The sequence below is a fragment of the Trachemys scripta genome, chromosome 11 (assembly GCF_013100865.1).
Source record: "Trachemys scripta elegans isolate TJP31775 chromosome 11, CAS_Tse_1.0, whole genome shotgun sequence".
NCBI classification, from domain to species: Eukaryota; Metazoa; Chordata; order Testudines; family Emydidae; genus Trachemys; species Trachemys scripta.
Window position 1 is genome coordinate 50057024 of NC_048308.1, and position 21641 is coordinate 50078664.

A 21641-nucleotide genomic window follows, 5' to 3' on the forward strand; every position below is an offset into this window, starting at 1 on the left:
TTACATCTGAAGAAGTGAGGTTCTTACCCACGAAAGCTTATGCTCCCAATACTTCTGTTAGTCTCAAAGGTGCCACAGGACCCTCTGTTGCTTTTTACAGATTCAGACTAACACGGCTACCCCTCTGATACTTAATACTGAAACAGTAATCTAAGCAGGAATTGAATTAATAGTGAAATTTACAAAGGCAGCTGACTGAACTGCTATGGCTCTTAACAAGCATCTTAATTGTTAATTAACCAGTTATTGGGGTAACCGGTTTTATGAATGAATATTGTTTCATTCATAAAACTTTACTTATGAAGTTACATTAATAAAGTGAACAATTAAAAACAATTTCATTCATCAGTTCTACACCATCCAACCCCTCCTCTCATTCCTGATGGGCGCCCCCCCCCCCAGGACCATGCCTCATCCAACCACCCCTTCTCCCTGTCCCATGACTGCCCACAGAACCCCTGCCCATGACTGACCCCTGCCGCCCCATCCAACCCCCCACTCCTTCCTGACTGCCCCCCTGGGACCTCTGCCCCCATTCAACCCCCTATTTGACCGCCCCAACCCCTATCCACACCACCACCCCGAACTCCCCTGCCCTCTATCCAACCCCCCCCCACTCCCTTACTGTGCTACCTGGAGCACCGGTGGCTGGCAGCGCTACAGCCACGCCGCCACCGCTACCACGCAGCACAGAGCACCGGGTCAGGGTGGGCTCTGCAGCTGCATTGTCCCAGGAGCTCACAGCCATGCCGCCCAGAGCACTGCACCGGTGGCGGAGCGAGTGAGTTGAGGCTGCGGGGGAGGGAGGACAGCAGGGGAGGGGCCAGCCTCCTGGGCCAGGAGCTCAGGGGGCAGGAGCTCAGGGGCCGGGCAGGATGGTCCCACGGGCCGGATGTGGCCCACGGGCCATATTTTGCCCACACCTGGTCTAGGCATATAGGAGAGAAGAATCCCCCATCTGAATCCTCCATTTTGCATTTGAGTCCTTTCCAGATAGGATGGATACTGGCTACCCTTCCTAAATCAGGATGGCAGTGAGATTATTTAGTCTGCTAAATTTGTGGGGCTGTTGTTTAAAAGCCCCTTCCCTAGACAATTCAGCTCTAACCTTTCTTTCTCAACACACTTAGAACATCCCTACTCATGGCTTGCTGCAAAATCCTTTCCAGAAACTCTCACTACTGCCCCAGCACCTCCATTGCTGCAGGTTTCCTCTCTTTTCCTCAAAGAAACTGATACCCTCGTTACAACTCATTAGGAAATGTTTTTCAGGCCACAGGGCAGTAAAAACTTTCCAATGTAGTAACAGCTTATAAAGAATGCGACCTCCAGATCTCCTAGGACCCAGTCTTGATTTCACTCAAGTCAGTGGCATAACTCCTTATGTAGGGGACTTTTGGTTATTTGGTACCACTACAGTAGAAAGCAGTGGCACTTTAAAGCAGTATAGAGTCAGTACTTAAAGGAATGCTTTCTTCAAACAGTGACTTAAGACGTAGTAGACAATGATCTAAAACTGGGAAAGCAAGAAAAGTGTACCCCACCAGATGCCTGAACTCTGCTGCTAAGCTTCCATTAGTGGATTCCTCCATGTTCATTACTTTTGTATTCGTTCCCAGAATGTTAAATTTTCTGAACCTACACAAAGAGAGGGGGAGAGTTATAAGACTTTAATTCATTTTAAAAATACCCAACATGGCAAAAAAATGGGAAGAGTGCAGATGCAACATACCCTTTTACCGTGTTCTTCTCATTCACGTCCCTGCAAAGGAGATTCAGATCTTTGTAAGTTCCAAAAGTAAGCCACACACACTTGGGGGGGGGGGGGGAGAAGGGACTTATTTTCATCCAAAGTTTAGATTTTTCCAACGTGCCTTTATAATCAAGGACATCCCTTCAAATTTACTACACGGTTTATAACTTTGCTACTCCATTGCAAAATATAAGAGTTCATAAGCTACTTTCATTCTAAACCCCTAATTTCAAGCACAAAAAGCTACCATTTAACTTGAAACAGTGTTGCCAGTACTCATGGATTTTATCATAAATCTCTTAATACTAGATGTTAAGCCCCAGATCCTGGAGTCAGATGATTATTCGAGAATCTGCTTATTTTTGTTCTGTTCAAGTAAGTTTCTAACCCTTGTAATGTTTGTGGAGAAAAGCCTCACTGCACACTAAAGAATAGAAGATAGATAAAAAAAATTGTGTTCATTTTTTTAAAAATATCATCATTTTCCAGCCAATCATGATTTCTGGAGGCCTGATTTTAGATGCCTGGGTTTGGCAATAGTGTTGAATTATCTCAAGCATGTTGTTGGCTGACAGGTGAATTTTGTTTAGGAAATTTGGTAACAGTCTGTTTGGAGTTTTCTGATTTGAGTGTGAATAAGTAGGGTTTTGTTTTGTTTTACGGTTAAGACATTTCTCAAATGTTTATTTTAGGGGGCTCTTTTTGCATGTGGATAACTCAAAAATTGTTTTGTCTTAAAAGTTTAATCTTGTCATCTGTATAGTGCCCAATGTGGAATGCCTACTCTGCTAACTGTGAGAGAGACTAGTTGATAATCATCAGAGGGGTAGCCGTGTTAGTCTGAATCTGTAAAAAGTAACAGAGGGTCCTGTGGCACCTTTAAGACTAACGGAAGTATTGGGAGCATAAGCTTTCGTAAGAACCTCACTTGCATCTGAAGAAGTGAGGTTCTTACCCACAAAAGCTTATGCTCCCAATATGTCAGTTAGTCTTAAAGGTGCCACAGGACCCTCTGTTACACTTTAATTATCAACTAAAAAGTATGTTAATGAAAATACCAGTATAGGGTCAATTCTGCCCTCAGATATGATTAATGGGAAATGCACGTGCATGCTCACACGTAATTTACCCGCTCAGTGAATGACTTTCCTTAGCAAATAAGGCTCCAGTACTACAATGAGCTTTGCATGGGTGGGACCTATGTGGAACTCACTGCAGGACTGGGTCTACATTTTTCCCTGTTGTGCGAAGGTATACTAGAAATGGACGAGGACGTGGAGAACTGTTCTCTTGCACCTAGCAAGGAAGCAGAATTATAGTTAAAATAGGGGAAATGGTAGCTGGTACAACAAGGCCCAAAGTCTACTCTGTCGTTAAATGTCTATCTCATGTGTTTTTTACTGGGGCTGATTATCATAACTATATGCAGGATATGAAAAAGATGCAACTTACTTATCAAATAAGACTTTAACTTTTAAATTATAATTCAGTTCCTGTAGCTTCACCAGCAATCTGGAAAGAGAAATAAGTACAGATGACTGCAACTGCACAGGCTTTAATTCTCTTTTATTTTGGTGATGAACAAAATGGCTTCTTGGTTTGTCAGTCCCTTTTAAAATCAATGAGTCAGCATGAAACTTCCACCCTGCTTTTGACTTCCCCGCCTGAAATTCCTTTCCATTTTTTTTGGGTCCAATACTACTCTCGTTTAAATCAGACATTTTGCTACAGACTTCGCTGAGAGTGTGACTGGTCCCTTTTGACTGACTGGATACTGCCCACTGATAAGTCATCTTTGACGTATTTATTTGATTCTTTCCATTTTGAATAATAAACAGTGCCTGTACACAGGCTCTGAGTGCCCTACCATTTATTTGCAATTACAAAACCAAATAATGCAGCACAGTTAGCTCACCCCATTTTTCTGAAGCTGCAGCTCGTAATTAAATGCTAATGCACCATACACTGGCCTACCCCTCAATCCACCTAACACTTTTAAAAGGTAACAGTGAAACAAGTGGTCCCTGTAGCATGCCCTGGAGAGGCAATTCCACTCTATTTCAGACCAGGGATAGGGATGCAATGAAGAGTCTATGGCACTGATGGAAAACACCCCACCAGCCACCCCCTCTCTATTATAATCAGGGGGGATCTGCTGTGAGCTCCCATGCTAAATCACAACTGTAGCAGTGTCTTACAGGGAGACCAGTATTACTGAGAACTATAGAACTATGCAAAAGACAGGAACTTTGAAGGCTAGGCCTGGAAGGGAATTGACTCACCCGTCAGGGAAAGACCATTCCTAACCACTTCTATGCAAAGAATTATTCCAGGTATAAGCAAAGAAAGTAAGTGTATTATTAGCTGACACCTATGCAAACAAAAGGAGCTTCTGAAAGGAGAGGAGATATTGGCAAACTAATTATAGTTCTAGTCAAGGAAGTGTCATTAAATATGGTATAAAACGGCTATTGCTAGGGCCCTACCAAATTCATGGCCATGAAAAACATGTCATGGACTGTGAAATCTGGTCTCCCCTCATGAAATCTGATCTTTTGTGTGCTTTTACCCTATATTATACAGATTTCACAGTGGAGACCAGCATTTCTCAAATTGAGGGTCCTGACCCAAAAGGGAAATGCAGGAGGGTCTCCAGGTTATTTTAGGGGGGTCACGGTATTGTCACCCTTATTTCTGCACTGCCTTCAGAGCTGGGCAACCAGAGAGCAGCAGCTGTTGGCCCAGCACCCAACTCTGAAGGCAGCATCCTGCCAGCAGCAGCACAGAAGTAAGGCTGGCAATACCATACCATGCCACCCTTACTTCTGTGCTGCTGCCGCCTTCAGAGCTAGGGGGCCGAAGAGTGGCGGCTGCTGATTGAGGGCCCAACTCTGCAGGCAGCAGCACAGAAGTAAAGGTGGCAATACTACACCATGCCATTCTTACTTCTGCGTTGCTGATGGTGGTGGCTCTGCCTTCAGTGGGGCTCCTGGCCAGCAGTCACTGCTCTCCAGTTGCCCAGCTCTGAAGGCAGCACTGCCGCCAGCAGCAGCGCAGAAGTAAGGGTAGCAGTACTGCAACCCCACCCTCACCACCACCACACAATAATCTTGTGACACCACCTCACACAACTTCTTTTTGGGTCAGGATCCCTGCAATTACAACACTGTGAAATTTCATATTTAAATAGCTGAAATCATGAAACTTAAGATTTTTTTTAATCCTATGACCGTGAAATTGAGCAAAATGAATCCTGAAGCTGGTAGCTATTGCTTAAGGGAAGAGGACAGTTTTTTTTGGGGGGGGGAGGGGGGTTTTACTCCAAGATTCTGCCCCTGAGCAATCATGAATACAGCATAGTGCTCCATGGCTAGCCTACTAATGGTGGTTCATCCCTCCCCACATCAAAGTGGCCTGAAGGATTTTTACACTGTATGCCTTCAACTCACTTCTGGCTAGGAAGGCAGGACTGTGTCACTCGATACCATGTCCCTGACCAAAGTAGTAAAGTCAGAGGGTTCCAAACAGAATCCTGGTCAGTTCTCAGCCGGAAGGAAGTGGAGCAGTGAGTGGGAAGAGGGATGCGTTGAGGGAGGAAGATAAGCAGGGCCCAGGGAAATCCTACCAGAACACTTTGTCACAGAGCGCTCACTATATTTTGTTTCTGGTCACTTAGCCAGATGGAAGGTTTTGCGGCCCTTTCAGCTACAGGAAGTCAATGAGGTAATAGGCTTAACACAAAGAAATATTACCTCAGTTTCACTGTGAACTGCACTCCAGTCTTCAGGACCAATGGCCTCTGAGGATGAGTTGGCATGCAAGGCTGCCTCTCCACCACAAAAGAACTGCAGGGGGAACAAAACCATGGACATTTTGAGCTACAATACAGTTAAAAAGTGATGACGCTTTAGCACAAAACAGATTGCACAGTCTAATTTATTTACTACAGTATTTTTGACAATTATCCACAATAAATTGGTATTGTGTGAACTTTCAGTACCTATTTATTCAGGTACTAAATCCTTGGACTCTATTCTTATTCAAGTGATATGTTTTTAACTTGGATGGAACTCCAAAAATATAAACTTTTATTTCATCAGGGCTTTAAAAAAAAAAAAAGAGCACTAAAAATATAATTAACAGTTTGAAGAAAAACAAAAGCTACTTCAAGCAACTTTAATAATCAAACAGCATGTAAATAATAAAGGACAGAACTGGTACAATCATAGGTGAGATAGAGTGTAAAGTAACGGAATGATCCATCAGCAGCACTATGGATTACTAAATTCTTAAAGTGTTGATACAGTGACCGGATGTCAGGCTCTAGGACAGTATTTCTCATCCTACTCGCACAATCACACTATGCATATGACTAAGGAAAATGGCAGGATTTAGGCCTTTATATCTTCTCCATTTGCACCGATTCTAATGGAACAGGGGCTGATTTCTGTCCCTTTCAACTGTGGGTTAGCTAGGGTGCTTGAGTGGGACTCAGGAATAGGGGGTTCTATTCTCAGCTCAGACAGTAACCTGTTGTGGGATCTTGGACAAATCACTTTATCCCTTTGGACCTCTTCCCCTACCACATCTCATCTGTTTTATCTGTTTAGACTGTAACTACTTCAGGGCAGGAACCTTATGTTACATATTTGTACAGTGGGACCCTGATCTTAGATGGGGCCTCTAATCACTACTGGAATATAAATAACTGCATGGAGATGCAGGGCTATTCTGACTCATCCTAACTCCCACCCAAGGGAATAAGAGGTGGACAGTTTTCAAGGTATTCATCCTGCATGTATCTCTGTGGGTAGACCCCAGGCCGAACCCACATGGAGCAGCTTGCAGGACTAGAGCCTAAAACAAGAAATGGACTAAGGGGCCAAAGCTTGATTCTATGTGCATTAAGACAATGGCAAAGCTCCCATTGATGTAAGGGTGCAGAATCGGTGGCTTAAACAGGAGAGTTTACAGGGAAAATCCTAGTAACAGACAGCTCAGTTTGTTTTTTGTGAAGAATAAAAGAAAACGCAGATGGGGCATTAACCCCTGTGTGTGACATGTTAATTGGGAAGAGTCTACCATCCATTCACACAGACAGACCAAACAAACACATGCATCCATTACCTCTGAATGAGTTGTTTGAAAAGATTGCAGGTGCGGTCTTGCAGGACTTGTTTGTTTTTTGTAATGGGATCTGGGTCATATGTAAATTTCTGCTCCAATTCCTCAAGCTTTTTAAGCTGCTGGCGAACTTGCTGAAGACTCTCAGCAACAATAGTGAACCTGCAAAAACACATCTTATTTATTATTGTCACCAAACACTGGTATTACAGTAGTGCCCAGACACCACCCAGCTCAGTCTCCAATTAGTAGGTTTAAGATTCACAGTCCACAGGAACTTGTGAGCTTGTCTCAGTGGAAAAAAGATACGATGATGATGTAGGTTTGGCAAGGATTTGTTGTTAGTGCAGGTAAATACTTAAATCTCCAGAATCTGCCCTCTTCACCTCTCCTTCCCATGTATGTACTGTGACCTATTTAAAGTAATAAGGAATGGAAGCATTGCCTTAAGTTACTAGTATGTGTTTCTTGGAGGATGTGTTTTGTGTATTGGAGACAATTGCTGTACTGCATTTGGTGCTATAATGGAGATTTCTATCCTCTCTAGAGTGCATTAGCTCTGCAGCACAGGAAATTATATTTAAGCAATCTGAGTGCTAACATGACATATAAAGGTAGTTTATATGATATTTAATAAGGAAAACTATATTTCTCCCCCAATTAGAGCCCTCATTCTCTAGGGATGCACTCTGATGGTGGCAAATTCAATGGGATTTGCATCATCTTACACGAGAAATTACAGTAGAACCCCACTTATCCAATCCTCCTTATCCAGGTCTCCCTATTAACCAAACAACCAATGCACACAGGTCCAGAAGCAAGCGATCTCTCCTGCTGCCACTAGATGGCACTGCAGTCTTGCACCTTCCCATTCTCGGGATTATCAGATCTGACCCCTGTCTCAATTAGATCAGATAAATGGGGTTCTGCTGTAATGTGTCCTTGATGGGAAAACTAAATGTCAATTTACTACATTTATCAGAACAAATACTTCCTAGTGGACTTCAACATTAACACCAAGGCTCAATTTGGCCTCTGGAACATAAAAAGGCAAATTGTACTTCACGTACAGAAAGTTATACAAGAAAGGCAGTTAATGTTTTCTTCAGACTTCCTCGGAAAGAATGAATACAAGACATTATTATATAACTTTCAAGAGCACAGTGAAATATGCTTGTTGGTTCTCTTCTGGATAAAAAAATTGACTGTGAGCCAAAATACTCTCTCTCTAAGCATGCCCATTTTCAAATATATTTACTTATCAGACCTTCCTTCGTGGCATGTTTCAAAATCCCTGGGGTCAGTTCAACTGTGATGATGAGACTTACCAGTTTTGTAGCTGGTCGAGGCAGGCATTGGGTGGGCCACCAATACAAGCAATTTGTTGTCTATGCTTCCATTCAACAAGCTCTTCATTAATCAAAGCACTTTGTGTGTGCTCTGATATATTCAACAGATTTATTATTTTGCTCACCACTTCCTAAAAAGAATATCAGATTCCTCTGTTTAATTGTTATATTTTAAGTAAATTTAATTATTTGCTTTATCAATTAATGCTGCATCTCACAAAACTTTGCAAGGAATTCTGAATAATAGAAAATCTACTCTGCTAACATGAACTTGGAGAGCTGCTCTTTTTCCTCAACCAGCAGAGTATTTGCTTCACACAGAGAAGAGACAAAGCTCTACTAAACCGCTGACTTCTCCCAAGCGACTAACCTTAGATCCACAATTCTGCATGACCTCTATGCAAGTGGACCCTGGTGCCCATACAGACTCATTGCAGAATTGGGGCTCACGCTATTACAAGACATGTTTGACTACTTAAGAAAGGTTTAAACAAACAAAAAAGACAGCACTTTCTAGCATGACTAATGAGATATGACACATTTCCTTTCCTGTCATTGCACCAGCTTTAGCTGGTTAAATAAGTGTTCAAAACAAAAAGGCTGATTTAGTAAGAAAAATCCTAAAATAGGAGCAGTGCAATTGCTTTAAGAGGTTTGGACTCCCAATAACAATGCAAAGGGCAAAAGAACATTTAAACTGGTATTAACAATCAAGCTGCTTCTTCGTTTAAAACCATGGTTCTTTTATATCCTATGATAAGCCAAGCCAAAGAACAAATGTGCATCTTTTCAACTAAAGTATTTTGGAGCATCACCTTTCGCTTAAGGTCAAGTGTTAGAAACATCTTTTGGAGGACAAGCTGTTCTTTCTTATATTCATCCTGTGCCACTCCACTGGTCTCATTTTCTGTAAAAATAAAATCAAACAATAGAATAAGAAATATGTTGTGGGGGGGGAGTGTGGGGGAAATTGTTTTACTTCAGTTAGACATTCAGAAGTCTGCAGAAGCTGATGGCAGCAGAGTCAGTACAAAGTGCTGAGGAACATAGTGGCTGGAGGGAAAAGCCTGGCATTGTCTCTTCCTGTTTGTTACTTGGGAACTGCTGACAGATTTCAAGAAAGGGAAAACCACATCCTTTCTTCTGCTTGAAATGATTAATTTAAAAGCTCAGTAGTTCTCAATTACTTTCACACCCAGGCTTCATGAGGGATTTAGACAAGGGAATCTCCAAAATTACTCAACTGGCCGGTGTCTAGATTATACTGTGCTGTTTGAATATCTTTCCAAGCATTAAAAACTCCCAAGTTCTACTTTTGAACAAATAGCCCAGTCCTACATCCCTTACTCATGCCAGGAGAACCAGTCAAGTCACATAATGAAGCATTTCGCCATCTTTGATATTGAAAGTTCAATTAAATAGAACAGTGGCATGCAATTCTCTCTGCATAGCTCCCATCTTCAGTTCAACACTCTTTTTGTATTTGCTAACACTAAACAATTTATTGTTTGTTAAACAGTAACTTTGTTTTTTTAGAAGCCAACGGTTTTCAAAACATGCAAGATGACAAATCCTCATTAATGGCTAGTCACTTTCCAACTTTGGTTTTGAAAAATGGGGCCTTTTACTTGAATCACTCTGGTCCCAATTCTACTGAAGTTAGTGGCAAAACTCCTATTAACTTAAATGGTGTAGGATCAGGGCCTTTTGCGGAGGCAGGAGGGGAGAGAAGAGAGAGCTCCTCTAACTCAAAAACAGAAATCCGTACTTTCTCCAAACTAAGATATTAGGGAAAAACTCCTTAGCAGTGACCAAGTAAGTCAAGTTTCAGCCCATTAAGAATTTTTATCTCAAAAACTAGTAACTGACTGAAAACAGGGATCTATATAATGAATATGTAATCTCAATCTGTGATTCTCTATATATGAGAGGTTTACAAGTGCATCTCTATTTAAGGTTATAAGGTAATTTCATAATAAAATTACTTATGTATGCAGCGAATACACAATAGCAGGGAGAAGCCCAAGCTCCAGAGAGAGGATCTACAGCTGAACTGTCTCAAAATTCATGGGGTTTTGAAGTTAGCGTTTCTAGTAACAATGCAAAGGACACAAGAACATTTTGGCTTTCCAACTTTACATAACAGTGGGCATTGTGAGATGAAATACTTTAGGGATGAACTTTCATACCATAAGAAGGAAGAACAAGTAAAATTACCCCATCATTTGCATTATCTCTGAATTTGGCTGTCTCTAAATCCTGCTTTCTGGTACAATCTGATAGAATTTTTTTTCTGTACTGTACTTAAGATTTCTTATGGATGAATCTCACCTCTGTTCTGTAAGGTTTTGCATTTAAAGTCATATTCATCTTGCACATCCTCTAGAGTCTTGATGTCTTGTTCCACTTCCTACAAAGCATCAACATTGTAAAACACAGTTAGTCAAACAGACTTGATCATCTGAGACTTTTATGATTGGCAATCGTGTGGTACCAGCTACTTAAAGATCATAGAATCATAGAAGATTTAGGATTGGAAAAGACCTCAGGAGGTCATCTAGTCCAACCCTCTGCTCAAAGCAAAAAGAAGGTAGTAAGAAAAATCCACAAATTAATCACTGCCTTCTCTGCCAATGGAAAGTGCACTTGTAATAAATTGGGGCTAAATTCTGACCTGGCATAGTCCCACACAACTTCAATGAGATGAGGAAAATTTGTGCACGACAAAGGCATAATTTGACCAATGAATGGCATTTAAAGATTTTGGGACAAATCCTTCAGCCCTCACTCAGGAAAACTCTCAGGAAAGTCATAGTAAGCACTACAGGATTTGTCCTACAGAAGATTATCAACCAAGATTAAGAAGTTATTTAAAAAAAAAAAAAAAACATTCAGGGAAAAGCCGTAGAGGCAGGTCTGATTTATAAAAACTGACGATCTGGCTTCTAATAATTTTTTTTTTTTTTTTTTTAGTGACCTATATATGATTTCTCAAAATACCTCCTTTCTTCTATAGTGTCACTTCAGATAGATAGATATCTGACAATCTCTAAACTCTCTATCCATCCATCCCATTTTAAAACTTTCTCCTGCTGTGTTTGAAATTTGGGAAATCTGGTATAGCTAAGACTAAACTAAAAATCTGATTCCAGCCACAGTATGACAGGCATTGTGGACATTCTGCGTCTCAGTACTGTTGAAAAGTGACAAGGTAAAGTTTTAAAAACATTTAACTGGTGGTAAAAAGCTGAAAAACATTCTGCTGAACTCATGATTGCCCTTTCACAACTTAAACACTGAAAATATTTTCCTGTTAGAAAAATAAATGTAGATCTCCAAGCAAAGCCTAGAGTCCCACTTTGACTTTTACTTACCACAACGTTGTTCTTCACACTCCTGACTTTCATATCCAGCTCCTTCTGTTTGTCCAGCATTACAGTATTCTGTATGTTCCCCACCTGCATCTGCAGTAGAGAGGAGAACAAAAACAAAAATATTGGGTTTTTGGTTTTGATTAACACAAGCTACAGTGTATTTGGTGCCATAATGAAGCCTCTAACAGAGCACACTTTGTTCTGATAGTTCATGAGCAATTGTTATATACATCATAGTCAAAGAATTAGGTTTAAATAACTGAAAATAGAGGAAGGCTGTAATAAGGAAAGGGACTGGGGTGTGTGTGAAAATATATAAACTTTGCTTTTTGGGTGACACATTGTACTTTATATCATTTCTTAACTTATATACTTTTTCTGTGACTTGTTTTTGGCAAGCAATGATTGTATTTTGTATATTTTTCTGACATAATATAAAGAAAATGTAACATCTGAGAAGGCTGGGTTTTTTTGGGGGGGGGGTTTTTTTTTTTTATAAAGAGTTGGTACCGATGTTGGACTTTTAATGTGCATATACGTGAAGAGTAAGAATAGGGCAAGCATTTGTACAAAAAACTCTGTAAATTGGTATACAGTTGACTTTTTGTGCATCTAAAATATAAAGCAAGATATCTTAGGTAGATGTAATTGTTTGAAACTGAATCCAAAAATAATTTAAGTAGTTAATGCTACTTAAAAGCCAGGACATTTGAAGGGCAGGTTGCTTCTCCATCCAGTAGTTACACTATCAATGAAATAGGTATAGCAAAGCACTTCAGACCGTAGATGACTTTTACATATGTGCTGTAAGAACTACTGTTTTGTGCAGTTATTAACTCAGTATTTAACGGTTTTCCAAGAAGTATATGATCCCATAAACTTATCAAAACGTCCCTTTAAGTCAGACCATGAAAGCTACCTGCCTATTGTTTGTGATTTGAGATACGGTAAGGGACTTTCCTGTGTGCTTGGAATGTTTACAGTTTGGCTTTATGACATAGAACTCTGTGTGTTATCACAATGGCTTCCTACATCTATATAACTTACAATCCAAAACTGGCCCATTCCAGTACACTGTAACACCAAAGTACTGATTCATCACAAGTAAGTAATCTATTACTACCTAATAACTGAAGTGCTACATTTTGCAGTATGCACTTTGTCTGCACCAAATGTGTCAGTGTGGGGTTTTTTTATAATCTTTATTACCAAAGAATGTGACTAGTCCCAGGAAAAAAAAAGAGGAAAGACAAAGAGATTTACTCTAATAGGTGAAGAAGGGAACATCGTGGCTCCTTTCAATTTTTTACCTATTAATTTATGGGCAGAGAAGGGCTCCATTGAAAACACAAGATGGTAAAGACATATTTAGAGAGCAAATGAAAAGCTGAGAGACTGTTGCATCAAGATCACAGAGAGAAGCTACAGAAAAGTAGGAAGGATCAGGTGGTCACCACAGGGCAGGCAGAGGCGTACACTGCAGAAAGAAAGGAGGCTAGAATCCCACTGATGTTGGAAGCACTGGCAGGGCAAAGGCAAGTCTTATAGCTGAGTCATAATAAAACCTGATAAGGTTGTTTAAATATTATCCTTACCATAGCAGTGGTATAAACTGTTTTACTAAACTGGATTTTATTGTGGTGTTTTACTTTTTGATAAAGGACTCAAAGTGGCCTAGCTTGCTCATATTTACTTTTGATTAGGTCAAATGTAAGAATAATACACAAACTGGCTTCTTTTCGTAAGTCTCATCTAGCTCTGGACTATAAGGGCAGCTGAGGCCTTGAATTCCATCACAGGGAAAAAGTTTACTTCCTTTTTCTTTAAACTATGCCTAGGGAAGCAAACAATTTAAAATAAACCACATCTTCTGCGGTGGATGTTTGTGATAGACCTGATCAAGCTTCCTCTTTTAAAACAGGAGGTGATGGGCAAGAGGAGAAAGCACACATGGTTCTGCTTTCAATCTGTCACTCTGTTTGAGTGGCTAGAACTGCAGCAGCTAAAGAGAAAGAAGGAATTACCTGGTCTGACAACTGGGCGCTGCTCAGTATTTTCCTTTCTTCCTTTAGACAGTTGAAGATTGTCATTGCCATTTGTATTGGGTCCTCTTGAAAATGATCCTGGTTGCACAGCATTAAAATAGTCCATTATTAGTACACACCAAACACTCCAGTTCTCATGTCTTTGATGAAACTGACTGGCAAAAAGCTTAGCATGTGGCGGTTGAACGTGAGCCAAGATGTGGTGTGGAGATGCACTGCTTCCGCAAGAGCTATCGGGTCAGGCACAGTGTTCCCTAGAACTACAGAAAGCATGACGGCTGTGTCACCCTTTCCAAGAGTGCAGAATCCAATGCCCTCTCATCCACCCCAAGGGCCACTGCCCACCCATTTTCAGGAAGTCTAGTACTGCTGTAGGTGCTGGTTTTACATGGTTCTTGAACCTACTGTGTCCTGCTCTGCTCAGGGGCACTCAAGGGAAGGCTCCTTGCTGCGTATGAACCCAGTTAGTGCTTGGCACAAGTCTAACCCTACCATTTGAGATGTGTACAGAGTGCTTGTACGGGGCCAACTGCGAGATAGCAAGACAAACAGGCAGCTGCACTATCCTAAGCTTGGCTGAACAGAAGGACCAAGGAGGTCCGGCTATCAGTAGGCTTTCCTACCCTCTTTGCACTAGGGAGCACTGTTCCGCAATGGCTGCAGTCTTGTGGAAGAATGAGCTGGCGGCGGGAAGGCAGGACTGTGCCCAGTGAATCCACTAACTAATAAAATCCACTAGGTCCACATTCTGCAGTGTCCTACAATATATAAATCCCCAAGTGCTTTATTCCCTTTCCTCTTTAGTTCAGTATCATGTTTCTCTGCCTACAGTATGACATTGTCATTAGTACTGTGGCTTTTACTCGTTATAACTTGCCACTGTCAACCAAATTACTGAAACTGTTATTGTCTCTGCTGACTTTACTGGAGACTAACATGTTATCTGATCCTTTCCATAATATAAACCACTTTCATTTCTTTCGTATAATCCTACAGAGCCTGGGGCTGCAGAACATGTGCAGGGAACACTTGCTCTTTTCACTGAGATTCTTCATTAGGATTTGTTTCTTGGTACAGTCTCTACAATGTTATTTCACAGGCAAACTCTCAGACTACTGTTTTTAATAGGTATGAGAGAACTGTATTATAAAATGTTTGCAGGAATCTAGTTTAAAAAGAATCTGGAAAACACCTATTAAACCCACCTTCCCTATTTTCTTAAAGTACAAGTTGATTTAATGTATTGCTGAAATCAAGTCAATTTAAAAGAAATGGATGGGTGAAATTTCTTTTAACCAAAGTCCCTCTGCAAATTTTTTTGTGGCTCCATAACTTCTTTTGAAAAATATTTTTTTTCTCTGTTGCTGCATAACACCCCCACACAAATGCCTGGAAAACTGAATAGATGTGAAAAAGTAAAGAATTTATACAAAGTGCTACCAAATAAACATAGTAAACTGGAAAAAAAATCATTTCTTTAAACTGCTATAGTACTCAGGAGTTACTTGTATCATTCATAAGTTTTTAAGAAAAAAAACTCAGAGGGGGTATAATCTTTAACTTGATTGTGTTTAAGTTAGAAGAATATTCTCTTGAATAAAATAAGACCCTAATAAAATGACAGGAGTATGCCTGTGTGAATCCAAACAAGTTACACACATACCTGAAGATTACGTTTGCTTTTCCTGATGTTGTGTTGCAACAAAAAGTTGTTTTCTATTAAAAACCGACTGAACTGATCGTCTAGCTGTGACAGCAGGTCATGGAACAATACTGTAGCAAATGAAACGTTGTTTGCAGCATGCTCCCTAGGATATTTAAGGCATCTTTAATATTAAATGCAACTGTTATCTTTCTAAAATATCAGTTTAAGTGAATGCATTTTTTCAGATTCTGGTCTTAGTTTTTAAAAGCATTGAATAGGCATCTGTAGATTTCATTCAGTTCCACTCTCTGTAACCCTTTTATTCCTTGATTCTCATCTCAAATGAATAATACTTCCTTTGCTTTTTTTCCTAGGGTTACTCTTGCAACATTGTGTATTTGCACATATATTTTTCCTTAATCTCCACTATACTGAGGAGCTGGAAGTGGGATCTATTCATTTGCATGTTAATGAAGCTCTATAAAAAGATTCTCTAGAGATTTTAGCAATACTTCAATTTGCTAGTGGAGATGAAGCTAAACACCTGGCCCATATATCCCTTTAATAATAATTGTCCATCTCTCTCTGGTAGACAAACCAAACAGGGAACCAGCTGTGTACCCCTGAGCAGCACTACCCAATAGGCCCAGACCAGACTGGTAAGTGCTGGAAGGAAGTCCATGGGAAACAGTGACTAGCAGCCACATAGGCAACTACTAAATGTCTGTTCCCACTACCCAATGTTCACTCTCATAAAAATTTACTGAACAGTTTGCTGCCCTAAGTGTCTGCTTGCTCTCACTGTACAGCAGAGGTAACCTTGTTCTTGGATATGCATGCATGGTTATCAATGAGAGCCATCGGCACCATAACTTTCAAAGGCATCACCAGTCAACTAATTTAATGGTGAATTCCTATACACATTACAGCACTTTGCTCTCACCAGTCTTGATTTTCCAGCCATTGTGCCAGATACTGTCTGATTTCCATGGGAAAGCTGTCATCATACAGCTGGTGTACTTGCTCCAAGAATTTGGAATCAAGTTGCTGCAGCTGATACCACTGAGTCATCCTGTGGAATCAAGATTAATGAAGTTTAATAAAATTACACCAATCTTATTCATACCTACATCCCAATACAAGATATTTAAGAGTAGAGCTATTTTTGATGGGGAATGTTTTTTTTAATTTCCCTCCCCCCCCCCAAAAATTTAGTATAGTTATTTTCATAGAAAATGTTCAGGTTTTTGTCAAAAAAAACCAAAAAAAAACCAAGTAATGTTTGGTTCACGGGTTTTCAGAAATTCCCCAAAATTTCAAGAAAACATTGACAATTTAATTTGCATGGAAATAAACATCCTTTCCCAACCAGCTCTGATTAACGGTATGATGCAAAGAAGAATTTGTAAAATATACATATTTAATGGAGAGTCAACTTAAAAAAGAAATCACACTTCTCTTTGAAAACTTTTACCTATTTTTGTTATAATTAACATTTAAGATTCTATAACAGTGATCCCTGACCAATTTGTAATTTTGTGCATTTGACAGCACTTTGCATAGAGATCTGTTTCCCCTATGCAGTCGTAGATCTTGCAATGGGGCTCTGTGTAGGAGTAGCAGGCTGCTTGCATGTTGTATATTGCAGGACTGAGGTCTCACATTCAATTTCTCCTTCTGCATGTATGAATTTTTAACCCATCAATAGGAGAATGAAGAATATGAGACCTAAAAATGTGACTGCGCCCATAAAAATGGTCAGGGAACTCAAGTGAAGGTTCAGAAAAGAGACATAAGAATGAGCTAAGATCTGAAAAGCCTGCCTCAGTGAGAGACTAAGGAAGCTCAAGGTGTTTATCTTATCCAAGATCACCTCTATAAGTACCTACATGGGGAAAAGATTTCTTATATTAGAAAGCTCTTTAATTTAGCAGACAAAAGGCACAAAAGCTGAAGTGAGACGAATTCAGGCTAGAAATACGGTGAAAATTTTTACCAGTGAGAGTTGTTAATCACTGGAAGAAGTTACCTACAGATGTAGTCGATTCTCCATAAGTGAGTCTTTCAAAGAGATGCTCTAGCTCAGTTACACTCATGACTTCAGTGGTTCAGGAGCCAAATTAGCAATCAACATTGCCCAAAAGAGCCACAGTAGGGCGAATTCATTGTTTCATTTACTATAGTATTATATATTCATATTTAAACAGTATGATGGGAAATATATAATAAATTAATCTCACAGCAAAATTACTGACCAATTATTATTTTATCAATTACAACTGGTTAATAGAATCATAGAACTGGAAGGAATCTCAAGAGGTCTTCTAGTCCAGGCCCCTGCACTCAAGGCAGGACTAAGAATTATCTAGACTGTCTCTGACAGGGTTGGGCATGGTGGTGTGTGCCTACCTAGCTACCTGGGAGGCTGAGGCTGGCAGATTACTCAGGGGTTCTGGGCTGTGATGCACTATGCCAATCAGCTGTCTGGTGCCACTGACAGCCTGGCCGGCGGGTGATGGAGATCTGGCTAGTGATCGGTGCTCTCTCTGTGAGCGCTGATGGACTGATCAATCAAGGTGATCTGACAGGTGTCTGTCTAACCTGCTATGTTTAATAACATAGTAAAAGCATCCTGATTTAATAATTAAATCAGTGTTTTAATATCATGTGCTGCGAAGAGCCATACACATTAAAGAGCCAGTTGTGGCTCGTAAACCTCAGTCAATCACTGTTCTAGTTCAACCAGAAATTATGGGGTCATGGCAAGAATCGCTTAGCAAAACTCTGTGGCCTATGTTATGCAGGTCAGATGATCATAATGGTCCCTTCTGACTTAGATTTTTAAAGTCACTTAGGCTCCTAAATCCCTCTGAAAGTGATTTCTCTAATTGTGCATGTTCTCTTTGAAAAGGTATGCAAGTATCCAAGATCTTTACATTTCATTTTTCATTATATACCTTGACCCCGATATAACACAGTCCTCAGAAGACAAAAAAATGTCAACGCGTTATAAGTGAGACCGCGTTATATCGAACTTGCTTTGGCCCCCCTGTTCCTTGTTCCCTGACCGCCCCCTCCAGAGACCCGTCCTTAATCACCCCCAGGACCCCACCTCTACCCAACCCCCCTGCTCCCTGACAGGCACTCACCGGCAGCGGCCGGAAGCGGAGCAACGTGGCCCCAGCCTGCTCCACTCCGCCACCTCCCAGCTGCAGCGCTCCGCTCCCGCTGCCAGTGAGTGCGGGGAGGTTGGGGAAAAGACGCCCCCCACTGTGGTGGGAAGCGGAGCGCCGCAGCTGGGAGCTGGTGGAGTAGAGAGGGCTGGGGCCAGGCTGCTCTGCTTCCGGCTGCCGGTGAGTGCGGGGAGGTTGGGGAAAGGACGTCCCCCATACTCACCGGCAGCGGAGCGACGCGGCCCCAGCCCGCTCCGCTTTCCTTGCCCCGGACCCAGCCGTGTCGGTGGAGGGGGAGGTTGGGGAAAGGTCCCGCACTCACCTGCGGCAGGAAGCGGAGCACCGCAGCTGGGAGCTGGCGGAGTGAAGCGGGCTGGGGCCGGGCTGCTCCGCTTCTGCCGGCAAGTGCAGGGGGGATCCCTTCCCCTGAGCCCCCTCCCCCCGAGTGACCCTGCTGGGGCAGGGGCGAGGGAAGCGGAGCGGGCTGCTCCCAGCTCCCCACTAATGCCCCGGGCCACTCTGGGACTGCGGAGCCCCCCAAAGTGCCCCCCTCACAGCTCCTGCCTCCCAGACGCTGGGGGGGGGGGAGGAGAGCCCCTGACCGCCCCCGAGACCCTCTGCCCCTTATCCAACCAGGCCCTGGCACCCTTGACACGCTGCTCAGAGCAGCGTGTCAGAGCTTTACCGCGTTGTATGCAAACCTGTGTTATATCGGATCGCATTATATCGGGGTAGAGGTGTACTATGTTCTTAATCCAATGTTCCTTCATTATACCCTCCTAAAATCTTGGGACCAAGTTGTAACCCTCTGTGTGTATTTATTTAGGAAAGGGATATGGTACTAAAAAATAAAACTCAGGTCTCGGAGGAAGCAGGTGATGCAGGTTCCCAACCCTATGTATCTGGGGAATCTGAAGAGATTGGAAGGTCCAGTTCTGTAAAGTAGTGACTTTTTTGTGTTTTGTTGTGGAGCTCCCTCAAGGCAGCATAGTTCCTGCAGGATCTGTGCTGCCATTTACAAGTCATCTTGCATGGCTGAAATCTCCCTACCTGTTCTTAAATGCTTTAGCCAAGACATCTGCACCCACTGTAGGGTAGAATACCATAGAGGTAAGCTCTTCTGTGGCTCCTGCTTCCAATACCTTGCCAGGCAAAGGAAGAGGCTTTGTATTTCCATGTACTAGGGTCAGGGTTTTTCCACTGACTCAAGGAGAGGTTTGGGGTCATAGGAAGGACCCCTGGATCTGTGACTGTGAATCCAGTCATTGGAATACTTTGTGATGCTGATGCAGAGGGGCTGTGGTCAGTATAACAAGATAGGATCAAGTTGCAGTCATTGTTACTCAGCCAGAGCCTGCCCCCTGGTAGGGTGCATGTGGGGAATGGATTTTATTCCCAGCATGAAGTTCCACTGCTCAGGCTTTGTGCAAAGGATGGGCTTAACTTCACTTCATTCCTTTCTTTTTAAATAAGTTAATTCAGGCCTCCAGAAGGATGCATACTGGCAATTTTTCACTTTAACTTCTCTCTTTCTTTTAATAATCTTAAACCTTTCATTTTGATTTTCATTTTAAGAGTTAAAACAATCCCACAACCCAAAGTCAATTGAGTTGCAAAGTCTACAAGCCCCTGAAACTTACTTACGCTTCCACAACTCAACACTCCTGCTTGTCTGCTCTCCCTACCTATAGCTGAGGCTATGCAATACCCGAGGCGGCTGCCAATGTGGCATATAGCCACTTCTGTCCCTTTTCTCCTCCCTCAGTCGTGCTAAGTTCAACCCACCCAGAGCTCAGAGCTGCATTTCTAAAGTCATTCTTACATAATTTCAAACCCTAGTGAAAAGGGTCAAAGACTTGTTTTTTTTTTTTTTTTTTTTAAACAAAACACAATTTGGATAATAAGCCCTGATCTCTAAGGAGCGATTGGTACTCAGCATCAAACTTGTTCTTCATATATTTAAAAAAAAAAAAAAGGAAGAGTAACATAAACTCCTGGTAGCTTTACTGTTCTGGACCACTTGGTGAGTGAGTTTTGTTATTTGCCCCATAACTGAGAGATACTTTTGCTGCTTTTTGCATTTTTGTACAACTAATTCCAGCCACACTTTCATTTTGCTGTTTAACTTCAGTCCCTGTGTGTTCAGATCTACACTGAAGAAAATTCAGAAGCCGGTTCATTTAAAAAAGGGGAATTAAAAGTAATTTCAGTCACTGCAATTGCCCTTTTTTCCTTCTGGTTTGGCAGTCACATTTTCCTTTTTGTTACAAACCTCTTTCTGTTGCCTAATGCTGTATGGAATACAAATACAGAGAACAATTTTATATGTGCTGTCAAATGCCCATGGTAAACAAAAAGCTTGTTTTCCCCCCTCTAAGCTTTGTCCGTTATAAGCACGTTATTTGCAATAACAGGTGAACAAAATTTCAAGCTGAAGGATGATCTTCTTCACCGTGGTAGTGTCCAGCTTTAAACGGCATGAGCAAGGCCTGTAGTCTATCCGACTTTGCACTCCGTTGCTGCTCTCCCGCTCGATGGGATTCATGTTCCCCGCACGTTAGCAGGTGTGAGCGCGGCTACAGTAACGGAGTGTCCCCCTACTCCAGCCGGCAGCAGCCCTCTGATGGAGGGGAGCAGCGTTAACCCCTTGCCGGCCCTGGGGCACCCACTGAAGTGACTTGGCTGAGGTCACACAGGAAGGAACCGTGTGACAAACCCGGGAACAGAGGCCGGGTTCCCTGAGGCTCGCTGCAGCCCCGGGAGCACGCATCCCTCCTTGCTCCCGGGGCCGGCCCTGCCCCCCGCGGGCGGTCTCCGCCAGGCGCTACGGACCCCAGCAGCAGGCCGGGCAAACAGCCCGTGGGCGCCTCCGTGCCCGGCAGCCTGCGCGGGCACCAGCTCCGTGTGCGGGGCCACCACTCACCCGCCTATCGAGAGGAGGCTCCGGACCCCGCTGCCACCGCTCCGCTGCTGCGCCGGCAAAGCGAAACCGAGCCGAGAAATAGCAACAAAGCGACAGCAACGGCGCCAGCGCTCGGCCCAGTCCCGAGCCCCAGCCAATCCGCGAGCCCCGGCACCCTGACACGGGCTGTTCCCAACAGCGTCCTACCCTCCCCGTTCCCCGCTCTCCTCCACAGAGCCTCCCCCCGCACTGTCCTGCTCCACAGAGCCCCCCCCG

The 21641-nt window shown here is 42.4% G+C and overlaps 1 protein-coding gene across 2 annotated transcripts in view; it reads right to left on the minus strand.

Moving 5' to 3' along the window:
* STAT1 (signal transducer and activator of transcription 1) overlaps window positions 1–21538 on the minus strand; it is a 44699-nt gene extending 23161 nt beyond the window's left edge. The window contains exons 1-13 of one of the 2 annotated variants that reach the window (XM_034785097.1): window positions 21387–21538; window positions 16234–16362; window positions 15309–15453; window positions 13625–13723; window positions 11601–11690; window positions 10558–10636; window positions 9042–9133; window positions 8206–8357; window positions 6881–7039; window positions 5506–5598; window positions 3206–3265; window positions 1733–1762; window positions 1545–1638 (exon numbers count right to left, since the gene is read on the minus strand). In XM_034785097.1, coding sequence (XP_034640988.1) covers window positions 1545–1638; window positions 1733–1762; window positions 3206–3265; window positions 5506–5598; window positions 6881–7039; window positions 8206–8357; window positions 9042–9133; window positions 10558–10636; window positions 11601–11690; window positions 13625–13723; window positions 15309–15453; window positions 16234–16361 — 1221 coding nt within the window. In that variant the 5' untranslated portion in view covers window position 16362; window positions 21387–21538. Of the gene's footprint in view, window positions 1–1544; window positions 1639–1732; window positions 1763–3205; window positions 3266–5505; window positions 5599–6880; window positions 7040–8205; window positions 8358–9041; window positions 9134–10557; window positions 10637–11600; window positions 11691–13624; window positions 13724–15308; window positions 15454–16233; window positions 16363–21386 lie in introns of those variants that run through there. The other variant, XM_034785098.1, reaches the window with a different exon arrangement.
* Between the last annotated feature and the right edge of the window lie 103 nt (window positions 21539–21641).